At 37.5% G+C, this 14,888-nt stretch overlaps 2 protein-coding genes across 4 annotated transcripts; one reads left to right on the forward strand and one right to left on the reverse strand.

Moving 5' to 3' along the window:
- Positions 1–1,772: 1,772 nt before the first annotated feature.
- Positions 1,773–7,369, forward strand: LOC128025122 (outer mitochondrial transmembrane helix translocase). Of its 2 annotated transcripts, none has more exons than XM_052611162.1 (10): positions 1,773–1,944; positions 2,539–2,726; positions 2,996–3,094; positions 3,207–3,327; positions 3,418–3,618; positions 4,490–4,596; positions 4,700–4,789; positions 4,907–4,957; positions 5,035–5,159; positions 5,846–7,369. In XM_052611162.1, the coding sequence occupies exons 2-10, from the start codon at positions 2,553–2,555 to the stop codon at positions 5,964–5,966; spliced, it is 1,089 nt and encodes a 362-aa protein (XP_052467122.1). In that variant the 5' UTR covers positions 1,773–1,944; positions 2,539–2,552; the 3' UTR covers positions 5,967–7,369. The 2 variants fall into 2 exon arrangements, with proteins under 2 accessions (XP_052467122.1, XP_052467124.1); XM_052611164.1 differs by lacking the exon at positions 1,773–1,944 and adding an exon at positions 2,092–2,116.
- On the reverse strand, positions 7,172–14,423 carry LOC128025111 (bifunctional 3'-phosphoadenosine 5'-phosphosulfate synthase 2-like). 2 transcript variants are annotated; one of them, XM_052611132.1, is made up of 12 exons: positions 14,257–14,423; positions 12,955–13,069; positions 12,454–12,689; positions 12,207–12,345; positions 11,884–12,002; positions 11,626–11,739; positions 11,112–11,223; positions 10,066–10,271; positions 9,464–9,599; positions 9,005–9,273; positions 8,597–8,826; positions 7,172–8,209 (listed from the first exon to the last, which is right to left on the reverse strand). In XM_052611132.1, the coding sequence occupies exons 1-12, from the start codon at positions 14,281–14,283 to the stop codon at positions 8,068–8,070; spliced, it is 1,845 nt and encodes a 614-aa protein (XP_052467092.1). In that variant the 5' UTR covers positions 14,284–14,423; the 3' UTR covers positions 7,172–8,067. The 2 variants fall into 2 exon arrangements, with proteins under 2 accessions (XP_052467092.1, XP_052467093.1); XM_052611133.1 differs by lacking the exons at positions 12,955–13,069; positions 14,257–14,423 and having other exon boundaries at positions 12,427–12,550.
- Between the last annotated feature and the right edge of the window lie 465 nt (positions 14,424–14,888).

The following is a 14,888-nucleotide window of genomic DNA, read 5'->3' on the forward strand; positions in this document are numbered from 1 at the left end:
TTGATCCAACAAAACAGAAAGCTGAAGCACAAAAACTGGTATGCAGTTTAATTTCTGCTGTTTTGCAATTTAGAGGGTTCAGAAATGGAAAATGTCAAAATTGAATTACCACTGAATTTGTGTGATTTTTCAGGACTGGAAGTTAACATAGTTATCAACATCTATAGCAGTGAATGGGAGTACATATTAAAATTTTAATTATGTCATTAATAACTCACCCTAATGTCGTTCCAAACCCGTAAGACCTCCGTTCATCTTCGGAACACAGCTTAAGATATTTTAGATTTAGTCCCTGAGCTTTCTGTCTCTCCATTGAAAATGTATGCACGGTATACTGTCCATGTCCAGAAAAGTAATAAAAACATCATCAAAGAGGGGTCACCAGAGGGTCCGTTAGAATTTTTTTGAAGCACTGAAAATACATTTTGGTCCAAAAAGAGCAAAAACTACGAATTTATTCAGCATTGTCTTCCCTTCCGGGTCTGTTGTGAGTGCATTCACTGCAGTGCAACGTTAGTGATGTCCGTTTGCGAATGAATCACTCGATGTAACCGGATCTTCTTGAACCAGTTCACCAAATCTAACTGAATGATTTGAAACGGTTTGCGTCTCCAATACGCATTAATCCACAAATTACTTAAGATGTTAACTTATTTAATGTGGCTGACATTCCCTCTGAGTTAAAACAAACCAATATCCTGGAATTGGTTCCTCAATTCCGGTACAAAGTTCCCTGTTGGTTTAAGGACATTTGATCTTGGCAACATCAAGGTGTATGTCACTGAATTTCTTCTTTCACTTTGTGAAGTTTGAGTTTGATAGTAGGCTACTTTTCACACCAACAGTATTGGTCACTGCTGCTGGCATCTGCATCTCAACACACTCTTTCCTTTTGGAAGGCACTTTCCATTGATCAGGATGTGGTCAATCGTGACCATCAGCTAATTTCCATGTCAGTGTGGGGATGTCCTTTTGTTGATGGTGCATCTGACCACTAGGTTGTTGTCCAAGCTGAAGTCAACAAGTCTGCTGCTGTAAGTTTTGTCAGCTCCAGCCTTAGTATTCCTGTTTCCCATAAACATGATGAGGTATTTTAGAGACTGTGTGTTGTACTTCATACCATTTAATTTAGTCCTCTTCCTTAAATTAATTTGCTGGTGCATAGCACTGCATATTGGTAGGCTGCAATGCTTTGCAATGCCAGAGACCAATCTGGCATGGTTGAACCTGGCAGGGATCTGAATCCACCCACCCTACATTTAGTACATAAATAAACTGATTACAGACATGTACAATATGACAGTAATTTATGAATACACCCCAATTTCTATCGTCATACACAGGAGTCTATTGATCTGATTACAACTCTTTTTATGCAGAGCTTGTTGTCGCCCAATAAATAAGTAACTCAAAACTTTTTGTGTATCCTTGGTCCCTATACCATAAAGAGAACATTCTAAAAACAGAATGCAAAAAACTTCTAAATTGAAATACCCTTATGAAAATTATACATGTTTTACTATAGTAAAAGTAACCATGGTTTTACAGTGTATTGATTACCATTTGTATAATCACAGTTTTACTACAAAAAAAAGTGAACTATTGATAGTATAGCAAATCCATGGTTCATTTATGGTTATCATAGTTTAACTATAGCAGCCATGGTTTTCAGATTTTATTTGTAGTAAACAAGTGCTAGCAGTAGATTATCTACGATTTACAGGCTTGTAGCTTTCTTAAACGAGCTCCTATCCAGTTGGTGGTGGTAATGCACCTAAACTCTTTTGCCAACCGTTAATAAACCATAGAAGAAGTAGAGGACTGTGGAGGAATAAAATGTTTTTAAAAATCTGCTCGCTGGAAGTAAATTAAACGTTGGATTAAAAGGAAACTTTTTTTTTTCTTTTACAATATTTACAAGACCCAGTAATAAAGACGGTTCAGGTATGTAATCTGTTTTTCCCACAGGAAGGTCACAGAAAATCTCCATTAAATTTTTAGTGATAAAATAATGAAAATGAAAATGAAAATGAAAGGAAATTGCGCTAGCTCATCACCATGATAAGAGCCAGTTAAAATATCTGCGGATTCCGCGTGTCGAAATCGGCTGTACTGTGTAATCATTATTATTACTTAATCTAATATTCTGTACAGAAGTTCGTAACGTTAGTATTTCAATACACACTCATGTTTATACAGTGGAGAAATAATGCTATGGAGCTAACACGCAGTGATTATTGAATGATTTCAAGAACGGAGGCACAAACATAGGGCATGTTTCAATACCATACTTTGCACTTGACCACTTGTCTAATTACATGACGTAGTTCCTGGATTTGGACCAAATGTTCGAGTTGGCATGAAGGGCGTGTAGAACTTGGACACACTGTATCATAATTGTATATATGCAACGTTTATACAGAGCTTTGTTTACACTTTCAAACCCATATTCAATACTCAAGTTAAAAGTCAAGTAAATGGCTCATTAGAACCCCCTAGATTTGTAATAATACCGATTTTATTGTTTTTGTTTTGCAGGTGAATTTAAGAAGATGGTACTGAAAGAGATTCCAACAGACAACATCACCCGCCCTTTGGGCCGGAACGAGGTCATAGGTCTACTCTTTCGCCTCACAATATTTGGTGCCGTCACATATTTTACAATAAAGTGGATGGTGGATGCCATTGATCCAACAAGAAAACAGAAACTTGAGGCACAAAAACAGGTATGCAGTTTACAGGATGAGTTGGGCGAGTTCTGTCAGTTATCAGTACACAATTTCTTCTAAGTGTAATATACAGATATTTCTTGTCCTCCTTAGCTCTAAAATATTCTGTTCTGTAAAATTGTATTTGTTTACTGTAAAATTTGTATTTGTTATTTGTTCTTTATCCTATATAGTCTTATCCTTTTTTCATGTACACTAAACATTCTAAGGTCATTATATATATATATATATATATAATTTTTTTTTTTTTTTTTGCCACCTCACAGGCCGAGAAACTCATGCGGCAGATTGGAGTGCAGAATGTGAAGCTTTCTGAATATGAGATGAGCATCGCAGCTCATCTTGTGGATCCTCTAACTATGCAGGCGAGGAATTCTAGCACCATCTGACTTTATTTACCAGTCTTTAATTGTCTAGTCTACTTGTATATTTCAATTGATTATGCAAGTTACACCAATCATTTATGTGTGTCCACAGATTACATGGTATGACATTGCAGGCCTGGATGAAGTCATAACTGAACTGAAAGACACCGTTATACTTCCGATCCAGAAGAGACATCTGTTTGTAGGATCCAGGCTTCTTCAGCCACCCAAAGGTAGGCACTAGGAGCAAAATATTTCCATAAAGTGCTTCTAAACTGAACCCCGCACATTATTCTGAGGTGGTCTGCGTGTCCTCTTCTCAGGTGTGTTGCTGTATGGGCCTCCAGGCTGTGGGAAAACGCTTATAGCCAAAGCTACGGCCAAAGAGGCTGGATTCCGCTTCATTAACCTGCAGCCTTCCACTCTCACTGATAAATGGTACGGAGAATCCCAGAAACTAGCTGCTGCTGTCTTTTCGCTGGCCATCAAGCTACAGCCCTCTATTATCTTCATCGATGAGATCGGTAAATGCATATTTACATTTTTATGTGTCCCTCATACACCTCTTAATATATACATACCAGTAGTTATTCATTTCACCCTTTGTTTTCAAAGGTAGATCAGTTCAGGTTCATTGCAAGTTATGGATCACTGGAAATCAAAATTTTGAATCTGAATTGGTTCATTTTGCTCCTTTACAGTCACATAATATGGAAATAAAATGCTGGATATTTGTCATTAGACAAGCCATTTTCATACCTGAAATGGTTAACCCTGGGTCATTCAAGTCTCACACAGCCCGTAATTTACCGCGGCGTTCACTATTAACCTTGGGCAGTCATAAGATGACATTTCAAACTGTACATTCCTAAACCCCGGGATAACGTTCTTATTTGCATATTTTGGTGTCAGTGTTATTGATTAGATGAATACAGCACACTAGGTGTTTACATAATGGCTCTAGCTTTGTGCATCCTTATATTATATATTGCCCGATAGTACTATCAAGTTTTCCAGAATAGCTTTTCGGGCTATAAGAGAATGAAAGAAAGGTCTCTTCTTTAATCTAATGTGTTTCTGTGTGTCTGTGTTTGTGTTTCTGAGACTGTCCAAAGCATGTGCAAATGAAGTATGCGATTGGCTGTCGGTTGCTTAGGGTCTAGCTGTGGCATTCTAACACCACATTTTAATTCTTACTGTACAAATTTGGCACTGTCATTTAGGAGCAGGGTTTCATTACCTCAAGTAAAAAGCTGTGCTTATCCCACTCATAAATTACTAGTGTGACACCTACCATTACTTAAAAGCAGGGTTTAGAACAGTGATACTCCAGGGTTAAGTGCAGTGTGAAAAGCCTTCTTTCAAAGTAATTTCTAATCAACTTCATGTCTTAAGATTCCTTTTTGAGGAGTCGCTCAAGTTCAGATCATGAGGCCACCGCTATGATGAAGGCTCAGTTCATGAGCTTATGGGACGGACTGGATACTGACTACAACTGCCAGGTACAATTCAGTATCTTTTTCCTTTTTTTCTTGTTTGATCAGTTATTTAATGTGCAAATTAGTCTCCTTTTCTGATTTGTTGTGATTTGATTTCTGCACAAAGGTCATAATAATGGGAGCCACCAATCGGCCACAAGATCTTGATTCTGCAATACTCCGAAGGATGCCCACAAGATTCCACATCAATCAGCCTGTAAGTCCCTTAAAGTTAGTTCAAAATATTATGTTTAAATGAATTTTTTTCAGTTTACTATTGAATCATTAAACTCTGTAGTGCTTTTGATAACTGATTAATTTGTCGTTTATTTAGAATGTCAAGCAGAGGAGAGACATATTGAAACTGATCCTCAAGAATGAGAATGTAAGTATTTTATTAATCGAACTGTATGGTTTTGGAAAGTTGAGAGTGCTGAAAGGATCGGTTTGTCTTGTCTGAAGGTTGAGTCTGCTGTGGACTTTGGTGAAATTGCAAAACAGACCGATGGGTTCTCAGGAAGTGACCTCAGAGAGATGTGCCGAGATGCTGCTCTGCTTTGTGTGCGTGACTTTGTGCACCAGGAAAGGTAAACTCTTAACAAAGGGCTTCAGAGTCAGCACAGAACGTATCAGGCTCTTTTTAAATCTTTATCTTAAAGCTGCAGTCTGTAACTTTTGACGCTCTAGCGGTTAATAAACAGAACTGCTTGCATCTTGCGGAAGAACATTGTAGCCCGAACTACTTCTCTCTGTTTATGTCTATGAAGAATCACAAAGGTACTGGGTTACTCCGCCGCGGTACCCCGAAGCAATCTAAAATAGTCCGAATATAAACACTTATTATAGGTGTACCCTAGTGATTCAGGACAGGCTAAAAACACGGTTTGGAAAATGGATTCATGGTGTACTCGCTTATTATATACATTTTTCTACATTTTGAGCACAAACAAAGTTACGGGCCGCAACTCTGATTGGTTGTTTCTTAACGGGAGCGATGTATTTTCTGCAAATGGCAATAGGACCACTGGGAGGAGCCAGAGGAGCTTGATTTTTTTTCCCAGATTATCTGTCTCATATTCTACTGTCAGGACATAATGACAGGTTTAACAAATATGTAAAAATATATATTTTTACAAAAGTTACCTACTGCAGCTTTAAGTTTACACCTCTGTTCTTCAATTTACATAACATCTAGCATAAACAGTTTAAATTTGAATCATTTTGTAGCTGATCTGAGGTGCTTTCTTGCTAATTCTCCTCCAACCCATTACAGTCCAGATGAAGACTTCATCCGTCCCATCAGGCAGGAAGACTTGCAGAGGGCAATTGGGAAGATGAGGAAGTCCAAATCTGCAGGAGTGCAAGATGCGTTTATGCATGTACCACTGGACTGAAATGTGATTCTGCTGTTTTAAAAGAACAAGAAACTAGATTTGGTCTATTTTTTCTTATTTGTGGCATATCGTCATGTTTTGCAAGAGGGAAAAACTCAGGATTTATAAAAGGTGGAATGGGTTTTTATTTTATTTATGTTTTGCGCTGTAATTTCCATACTGTATTTGCAACTCAATCAATGAGCCTTATTAAAAAAAATAATCATTCTAATTACATGTGTGCAACCATTCTTAAGTAAATTGTCTCTTCAGTGGGACAGTTTACAAAAGAATGGAACAGTTTACATAAAATTAATTTTGCTTGTGTTTCAAGAATAAGGCCTATTGTGTTTGTCTTCATAGCTTTGGTTTGTGTGGTTTTGCTTGTTCTGTAAAACCCTGTGAGAGGTTCGTGAAGATGGGGAAACAGTGTAGTTACTATTTCCAGGTACGTACTTTCCCCTGCAATAATACTTTTTTACAATATGTAACAATTCAGCTGATTTGTGAGCACAAAAACATCAAGACGATTTCTAACTCAGAACAGCTTGTTTCCCCAGCGAGTGAAGGATTTGATTGAGGTGCATTTATGGATTTATAAGCCATTTATATTTAATAAAATGTTTAAGCGTTTAATTTAACCCAGAGTAGAGGTTATGTGGTGACCTGTTGTATAGATATTTATTTGTAAAACATTAAATATGCTCACACAGAATATTTGGGGCCAGTGCAAGAATCTTTCAGTTACTAAGTTTCCTAGTTTACAATAGTACACTGATATCTTCAGTCTAAATGTGCTTCGATTAAAGCAAAAAGCCCCATGAAGCCGTGGTACATTGAATTTAGAACAGCTACGGGTCATGGTTTGGCACAACACGAAGTGTTATTAAATTCACTGTAAACCATGGCTTCTTGGGGGGTTACTGCTTTTATAAAATGGTTATTCCATATATGTAGTAAGATTTCACAGAATAAAACAGCAAATAAAGTAATGATATAAATAAAAATAGTATTCTTCCAGCAAACAATGTAGTTCCTCAGAATCAGTTGTGGTTCCAACAAAGTGATTGCTGAGCAACACACAGAAGTAAACAAAGGTGTATGTTTGTAGTGTCATTTACAACAACTTCGAATGTGGCTCAACCAGTCCGAAGCAAGGACCGGAACTATCCGTTTAACAAGTCAGAATATACAGTTTACACTGTTGAAAAATAGGACTGCAATGGTTTGTCTTAATGAAGTTTATTGGAATGATTGCCCAATGCACATTACATCAAATATTGTAAGAAATTGCAAAATGTAAATCTCACAAGTTTGTACAAAAAGTATTAAAGAAGTAAATAAATTTCCTGTAAGATAATAAATATGTTTAGGTTGGTCCGTTAAGAAAATGGAAAGACAATAAATATACTCTTGTTCCTTCACATTGGATTGCTCAAGAGTTTCATGTTTATGCATTTAGCGCAAATCTTTCACATTCATACATCGCTCTTTACAGTAACTCGTTCATTTGGGAATGTAAAAATAATCCACATTTACATTAAGGCACATGGAAGCACACTGCAAGACAATATTGTGTTAAAGTCAAATACATCCGAGTGTGGTTATACTCTGCTGCCAGAACTGAACATTTTATAATTCTTATAAGGAATGTTATAGAATGAATCTGTCTCTTCAATGAGTACACTTCAATGATGGTCTCCACTGGTGGAAATACTGCCAAGACAAACACTTATCCAAATAAAGCTCCAGCTGAGGTAGGTGAAATATTGGTCCTATTACGGTCAGGCATACTTCGAACTTCTTGATCAGACTGTAAGTCTATAAAACACCTGATACAGCAGTGGCTGTGTAGTTTGATCCATGTACAAGGGGATTTCAGGGAACAAAATATACTGTATTTTAAAGTAATTTGCAGGGCATAAATATAGATAGCATCTATCTAGGAATGTGTTATAGAAATGAGTCTAACAAAGATTTAGAATTGTTTTCCAAAAATGTTACTATATTGTAGGACAAGAATACGTAATGCATCTTTCTATGAATCTATTTCTATCAGTTCTAATGATATAGATTAAATGGAGCTTAACTGTATGTCTGCATATAGTCCAGTGACTTGTGTTCACTGGTCCTTCTGCAGAGAACTGTAATACTCAGCTAGGACTTTCCAAGCTTTGGGGGCCATGAAACCATCGGGGGGGTTCTCCCCGCTGCGGGCAAGGCTCCGCATTTTGGTTCCCGAGATGAACTCGAATTCACCATGTCTGAAAAACAGAAATGCAGCTGACTTCAGTTTCGGTAACAGTTCCTGGTCACGCAGATGTGAGCTGTGATCAATTCTTGTCAAGATGAGCAAAATATTGTATATACAAAATATCAATAGTGTCGTGATCTGCATGAACAATAATGCATAAATGAGATTCAAAATGAATAAAAAAACGGACAGAGAGAAACATTATTAGGCATTATTCGGTGCTAATAATTTAATTAAATGTTACAAATTATTTAATTATCAATACATTTAGAGTTAAAAGATGCAATGCTTAAGCTATCTTGATTCTACATGAATATATTTTTATGTTAGGGGTTAAACGGGTATAATATAAATATTTCAGTGCAGTCTTCAGAGCTGATATGAAATATTTACACACCTTTCCGTGTCATAGAAATCCATGGCCTTCTTAACTTTGTTGTATGCAGCAACTCTGAAGGGAATAATCTCTAGAGAGGTGAGGCCTGGCGCCATGGTCAGCACTTTTCCACCGTGTGTGGGCTCATACAGGTCCCCCTTTGTCTCCGGGTGAGGCATACCTGCTGGATCTCGTCCTACAATGTAAAAGTTGGCCCCAGCAATCATCCTGGCCCGACAATGCCACTGTACCTATAAGGAAATAAGATTTTGTCCAATTAAGAATTGTTTTGACTTCATTATTTGAAAAAAAAAAAAAAAAAAAAAGTCTAAAATGGTTGCAGAAACTAATTTCTTTTGGTTTTCTGTTTATTAAACTGCCTCTTTTTTTCTTTCTTTCTCAGAGTAACATGTTCGACAAGGGTCTGACCTCTGTAGGCCCAGCATACATCATAGGTGAGGGGAAAATGGCCACAATGGTGTTCTCTGGATCCAGCACGCCTTCGTCCAGGACAGCAGCATGCTGTTTCATGCGCCAGTTCAGCGGTACATCATCCTCTTTGGTCCAGCCACCCAGAGGGTGCAGCAGCAGCACAGGCTTTTTGTAGCCTCGCTCCAGCAGACGCCGCTTAGTGTCCTGCATCAGGAGCGCATGGCCGTTGTGCACAGGGTTACGCAACTGGAATGCAAAAATGGCATCTGCAAGGAAAAGACACAATTGCCGAGGTTTTTGTCACACTAGCAGTAAGTTCTTACGGGAATGACCTGGTTTGCAAAAATGTGTAGGTTTAGGGGTGGTGTTAAATTTGCTACAGCATCATGTTCCATCATAATAAGAATATTATTTATCATTTTTTTCATATTAAATTACTATGCATTTCACTTTTACCTGCTCTCATCTCTTTAAATTTCTGTCGTAGCTCCCGTGGAGTGAGACGGTATTGGTCAAGACCATCATTCCACCTAATTCTCTCAAACACCTCCAGATCTCCACCAGCCAGCCAATCTCCACTCTCCATTACCATCTGTATGAAGAATAAAAGGTGGCATTTCATGGCTGACTGTATTAGCAAGTATAACATACAGCTACTGAATTTTTCGGACTGTAAGTCGCACCTGAGTATAAGTCGCACCAGTCCAAAAATACGTCATGATGAGGAAAAAAACATATAAGTCGCACTGGACTGTAAGTCGCATTTATTTAGAAACAAGAGAAAACAATACCGTCTACATCCACGAGAGGGCGCTCTATGTCTTCAGTGTAGACTACAGGAGAACTGAGTAGTATAGAGCGCCATCTCGCGGCTGCAGATGGTAATGTTTTCTATTGGTTCATTTCTCTTGGTTCATTTTTCTCAGTTCATGTCAAATTAATTTTTGATAAATAAGTCGCACCTGACTATAAGTCGCAGGACCAGCCAAACTATGAAAAAAAGTGTGACTTATAGTCCGGAAAATACGGTATTATAAAAGCAGTGACAGTCTTCTCACTTTGATGTATGGATGTTGGGGGCACGTTGTCCCCCACTGCCTGGCACATCTCTCTTCTTTACGATGTTCATAAAATTCGGGGTTGCGCATGATTGCCACCTTTTGACCTTTGAACTCCAGGGCAAAAGCAGCACAACCGTCCAGCCTCTTTTTGTCATCCTTGGAAACGGGCAGCACAATGGGAACAGACATGTTGATGACCCCCCCTAAACATAAAATATGATTAATTATTAGGGTTTTTATTACTAATATTATTGCATGTTATGTTTGATATTATTACATTCATTCAACCTACTAACTGGAAACATATACATGAAAGTTACTGATTATAATATAACTACTTGTTACAGTGTTATTATTAAATTCATATTTAATAATATATACACTACCATTCAAAAGTTTAGAATTGGTACGATTTTTTTATGTTTTTGAAAGCAGTTTCTTATACTTATGAAGCCTGCATTTATTTGATCAAAAATACAATAAAAAAAACTGTAATATTGTGAATTATTACAACAATTCAAAATAACTATTTAGATATATTATAAAATATTTATAATATAGTTACACATAAATGATCAATGTTGGTAATGCTGATAAATCTGGATGGTAAATCTGAATTTTCTTCAGAAATCATTCTTAAATGCTGATTTGATGTTCACTAAACAGTCCTTATTATCATCAACATTGAAAACAGTCGTGCTGCTTAATATTTTTACGATCAGGATTCTTTGATGAATGGAACAGAGTTTATTTGGAATAAAAATATTTTGATCACTTTGATGAATCCTCAGAATAAATTGGATAAATAATTGAAACAGATAATAATTTAAAATTTTATTTTTAAAGCTCAGAATATTCATCATTTACACAAAACAGAACATGTTAACAAATGTAATATTTGATACTATTAACCCTTATTATTATTCTTTACTTTGTTAAATTACATGTAGAAACTATATTTAAAAAAATGTCCTGTGAAAAACGACACATTTTGGAGGGTGATGTCTCTGTCAGTGGGCCTAGCAGTTTAGAAATGTTTTTACCATCAAGCAAAGTTCCAAAGTGCAAGACTTGCAGGAATTCCCTCTCCCTCATGAATCCCCTCAGTGGAGTCGCCCAGCCCTCCGCTAGAACCTGTACCCACTGCAAATCCAGCTACAGGACCAGAGAGAAACACACAAACAGAACTTCAGTTTTATTTCATGACAGGAGCGATAGTTTGCCACACAATAACAACAGGAGCGCATGGCCATTGTGCACAGGATAACACAACTGGATTGCAAAAATTGCATCTGCAGGGAAACAAGTTTTGTCACACTAGCAGGGACTTTTTAGGGGTTGTGTTAAATTTGCTACAGCATCATTATAGCGTGTTCCATCAAAATAAGTTTGCCATAAAATAACAGCATTTAAAATAAAATAAATAAATTTGATATATTTCCATGCCCAAACACTAGGTTACAGTCAAAATCTTTCAGTTAACTGAACTGTGATGAAAAGCCTGTGGTGTAACTTTCACGCACAGGGTATGTGTGAGTTTGTGAAGGGTTGCATTACCTCTGTGATGGTTACAGTGGGGAGTATGTTGGCGTCACTCAGCACCAGGTCCAGCTTGTTTTCAGGAACAAAGAGCTCATTCACTTCTTCTGTCACACCAGTGGGCACAATATCCTGTAATAACGAATCATCTGGTCAGTGATTTTACAACATCTCTCAACTGAAAACTGACGGTCTGTGTGCTGCTGGCACAAAGAAAGGGACAACTGGCCAAACGCAAGGATCCATTTGATGACCAGAAATGAAAGAACGACCCACCTGTTCCTTCAAGAGATCCACCAGCTGCTGAATGCAGTCATTGACAGTGAGCTCTCCCGTCTTCAACACGAGCTCAGGGGCTTCAGGCTTCTCATAGTCCGAGTCTATTCCCGTAAAAGCTACATGGTAAAAAAAAAAAAAAAAAAAAGTATTGCATTCGTGTAAAGACATGATTGGCAAATAACATTATTCTCTGCATTCTTATATCCAAAATAAGTAATATGTTAAATGCTTTTAATGGTATCTATTATCTTCAATACATAATAAACATGATGGGACATCTATAAGCAATGCATTTATAGATGTATTTTCCCAAAAAATACCTTTAATCTCTCCAGCACGGGCCTTTTTATAAAGTCCTTTGACATCTCTGCTCTCACACACCTCCAGTGGGGCATTTACAAACACCTCGAAGAATGGCAGACCCGCACTCTCATGGATCTTCCTGGCCTCATTTCGATCCTGTTGTGAACACATGTAAAATCATCCTCTTGATCCATCCCGATTTAGGAATTGTTGGAAAAAATCATGTAATATAGGAACCTCTGATGTCATCAAATATCACGCCACCTTTGTAAACGGAGAAATGAAGCTGGTGATGCAAACCAGTCCGGCATCGGCGAACAGTTTGGCCACCTCAGCAATACGTCTAATGTTCTCTTCTCTGTCGGTGGCCGTGAAGCCCAAGTTCTTATTTAGGCCATGTCGAATATTGTCACCATCAAGTGAGTAGCAAGGAATGGCATGAGAAACTAGATATTCCTCTAAAGCAAATCCAATTGTAGTCTTTCCAGCACCAGACAGCCCTGTAGAAGAAAAGAAACACTGCACTAAACTACTCTAGATTCACTTTTATTGTATGGAAAAATGGTTTATGTGAATGGCGAGTCTGTATGGAGACTGTCATTGTGCCTAACATCTCATCTGAACATTTCACAGAAAAAACGAAGTCATCAGGTCTGAACATGAGGGGGAATAACTGATGACCAAATTTTCATCTAAGAGAGAACTTTCTTTATTAGTTTGTTCGATCTAAATTTCTTCTGAAACTTTTACAGGAGAAATTCCCACCCGTCAGCCAGACAGTACATCCCCGAAATCCACCTCTGGTCCCAACCACCTGGCCACGCTTGCTTCTACTCACATGGTGAGCCTGGTACACAACATTGGTTGCTCTCTGCAGATCCTACGTACAAAACAAAAAGACCATCACAAAAGTGTTTGAATTGGTACCTCTCCCAAATATGCTAATTCTGTCATCATTTACTCAACCCATGTCAATACAAATCGAAAAGAATATCATTTTTGAGCATACAGCGAAAGTCAACAAACACCAAAACCTGTTTGGTTTGAAAATATTTTTTTATGTTCCACAGAAGTAAGAAAGTCATACAGGTTTGAAATAACATGAGGGTAAGTAAATGATGACAGAATGTTAATATTAGGTGAACTGTCCCTTTGATTGCAATATTAGCATACCAGAACAACATTTGACTGAAAAGTAAGAAAGACATCTTTTGAAAGAGCACAAATTCACTTTTTTTTTTTTTTTTTATGAACAGTTTAATTCACACAGTTGGGTTATTGTGGATTATATTCTAGAGTATCTGACTTGGTCTTCAGGACTGAGGAGGGAGCAGCTCCTGAAAGAAACAAACAAGGCCATTCATGCAAGCTCATGGAGAGTTGGCCAACTGGAGCAGAGCCATCTCTCTCTCTCTCTGCACCAAGGCTCTTCTGGATAAACAAGAAATCCCAGTTTGATGCAAGCAACCCTGGAGTTTGTTAATTCCCACTGGTGCACAGTGTCTCTTTGACTGGGGATATGCAAAATCTGGCTTCATAAGGAACTGATTTGAGTAGTTTTATATGATTATATTGCGAATCACAAGAACACTCTTTATGAATCATGGTGACATGTATGTTATGATTTTAACATAGCTTTTTAAAAATTGTGGCCAAAAATGTCAACTTAAGTCATGAAGACAAGGTGATGAAAAGGATAAACGAATCATAAAATTCTGCCACATCATCACAGATTTACATTTTCATCAGGAGTTTTCCTTCCAAAAACAAACACTTGTGTTGTTTTAAGGGGCTGCCACTCTATGTATCCAGTAGTTCCGTGAGTTAGCCTATATAACTCGAGCAACTCTTACTTTGTGTGAATGTAGCGCCTTTTAAAATAAACGTTTATTATTATTATTATTAATATTATTATTATTACTGCATTATCTTAAAACAATTAAAGGCATTAGTACTAATACAAAAGATTTCTGCTATGTTTTATAGTCTGTACATTTCGTGGTTCCTATCGATTCCACTTTTAAAAGTTCAGCGAGAAAGAAACAAAAGCAAAGGAAAAAAACCTACCGTTCTTTGCTTTTTAATTCCAGACATGATGTCACAGAACTCGCTGGCCGAGGCTTTCTAACGACGCGTGACCCTTCCGAGACTAACACTGAGTAAAAGTAAAGTGAAGTTAGTGGAAGTCAGGATTGGACACGTAGCACTCAGCGCTCTTCCTGAAATCCTCCCACCATCAGATCAGCGTGCGCTGCTCACGTCACAATCACGACCACACACTGATTCTCAGATCATACACAGCATATCTCTCAGTCACATCACACAGCAGCGTAAAACAACACGGAAGCATTATGATACATATACGACGGAAAAACATTAGCATAGCTGCTATCTCTCTTTTGTTATGTTTGGACTGGGGTTAAAATTCCAAACTTTCTTCAAATGAACCGGAATGAATCGGCTTTTTTGAGGGATCCGGATTATTTGGCTCAGCTCAACAAAAGGAACAGGCTCTTTATTTAGTACCACTTCCTTCTTTTACAATTCAGGCACATTTTTCAATGTTTTGACCTATGTCTGGTATGTGTGCACAGATATAATTCAACTATTCAAAGTAATTAAACTAAACTATTAAAATAAAATGAAATTCAAAACTATAAAATGCTACGTAATCCGAAGACCTTGATTAGTTTTTTAAA

The sequence above is a fragment of the Carassius gibelio genome, chromosome A12 (assembly GCF_023724105.1).
Source record: "Carassius gibelio isolate Cgi1373 ecotype wild population from Czech Republic chromosome A12, carGib1.2-hapl.c, whole genome shotgun sequence".
NCBI lineage: Eukaryota > Metazoa > Chordata > Actinopteri > Cypriniformes > Cyprinidae > Carassius > Carassius gibelio.

Bases quoted from the DNA above. Each gene is read 5' to 3' on its own strand.
- LOC128025122 (XM_052611162.1), top strand. From the start codon at position 2,553: ATGGTACTGAAAGAGATTCCAACAGACAACATCACCCGCCCTTTGGGC. The intron at 3,619-4,489 runs GTAAATGCATAT...TCATGTCTTAAG, and splicing joins TATCTTCATCGATGAGATCG to ATTCCTTTTTGAGGAGTCGC. The intron at 4,597-4,699 runs GTACAATTCAGT...TTCTGCACAAAG, and splicing joins ATACTGACTACAACTGCCAG to GTCATAATAATGGGAGCCAC.
- LOC128025111 (XM_052611132.1), bottom strand. From the start codon at position 14,283: ATGTCTGGAATTAAAAAGCAAAGAACG. The intron at 12,003-12,206 runs GTATTTTTTGGG...TTTACCATGTAG, and splicing joins CCGTGCTGGAGAGATTAAAG to CTTTTACGGGAATAGACTCG. The intron at 11,740-11,883 runs GTGGGTCGTTCT...TCGTTATTACAG, and splicing joins TGGATCTCTTGAAGGAACAG to GATATTGTGCCCACTGGTGT.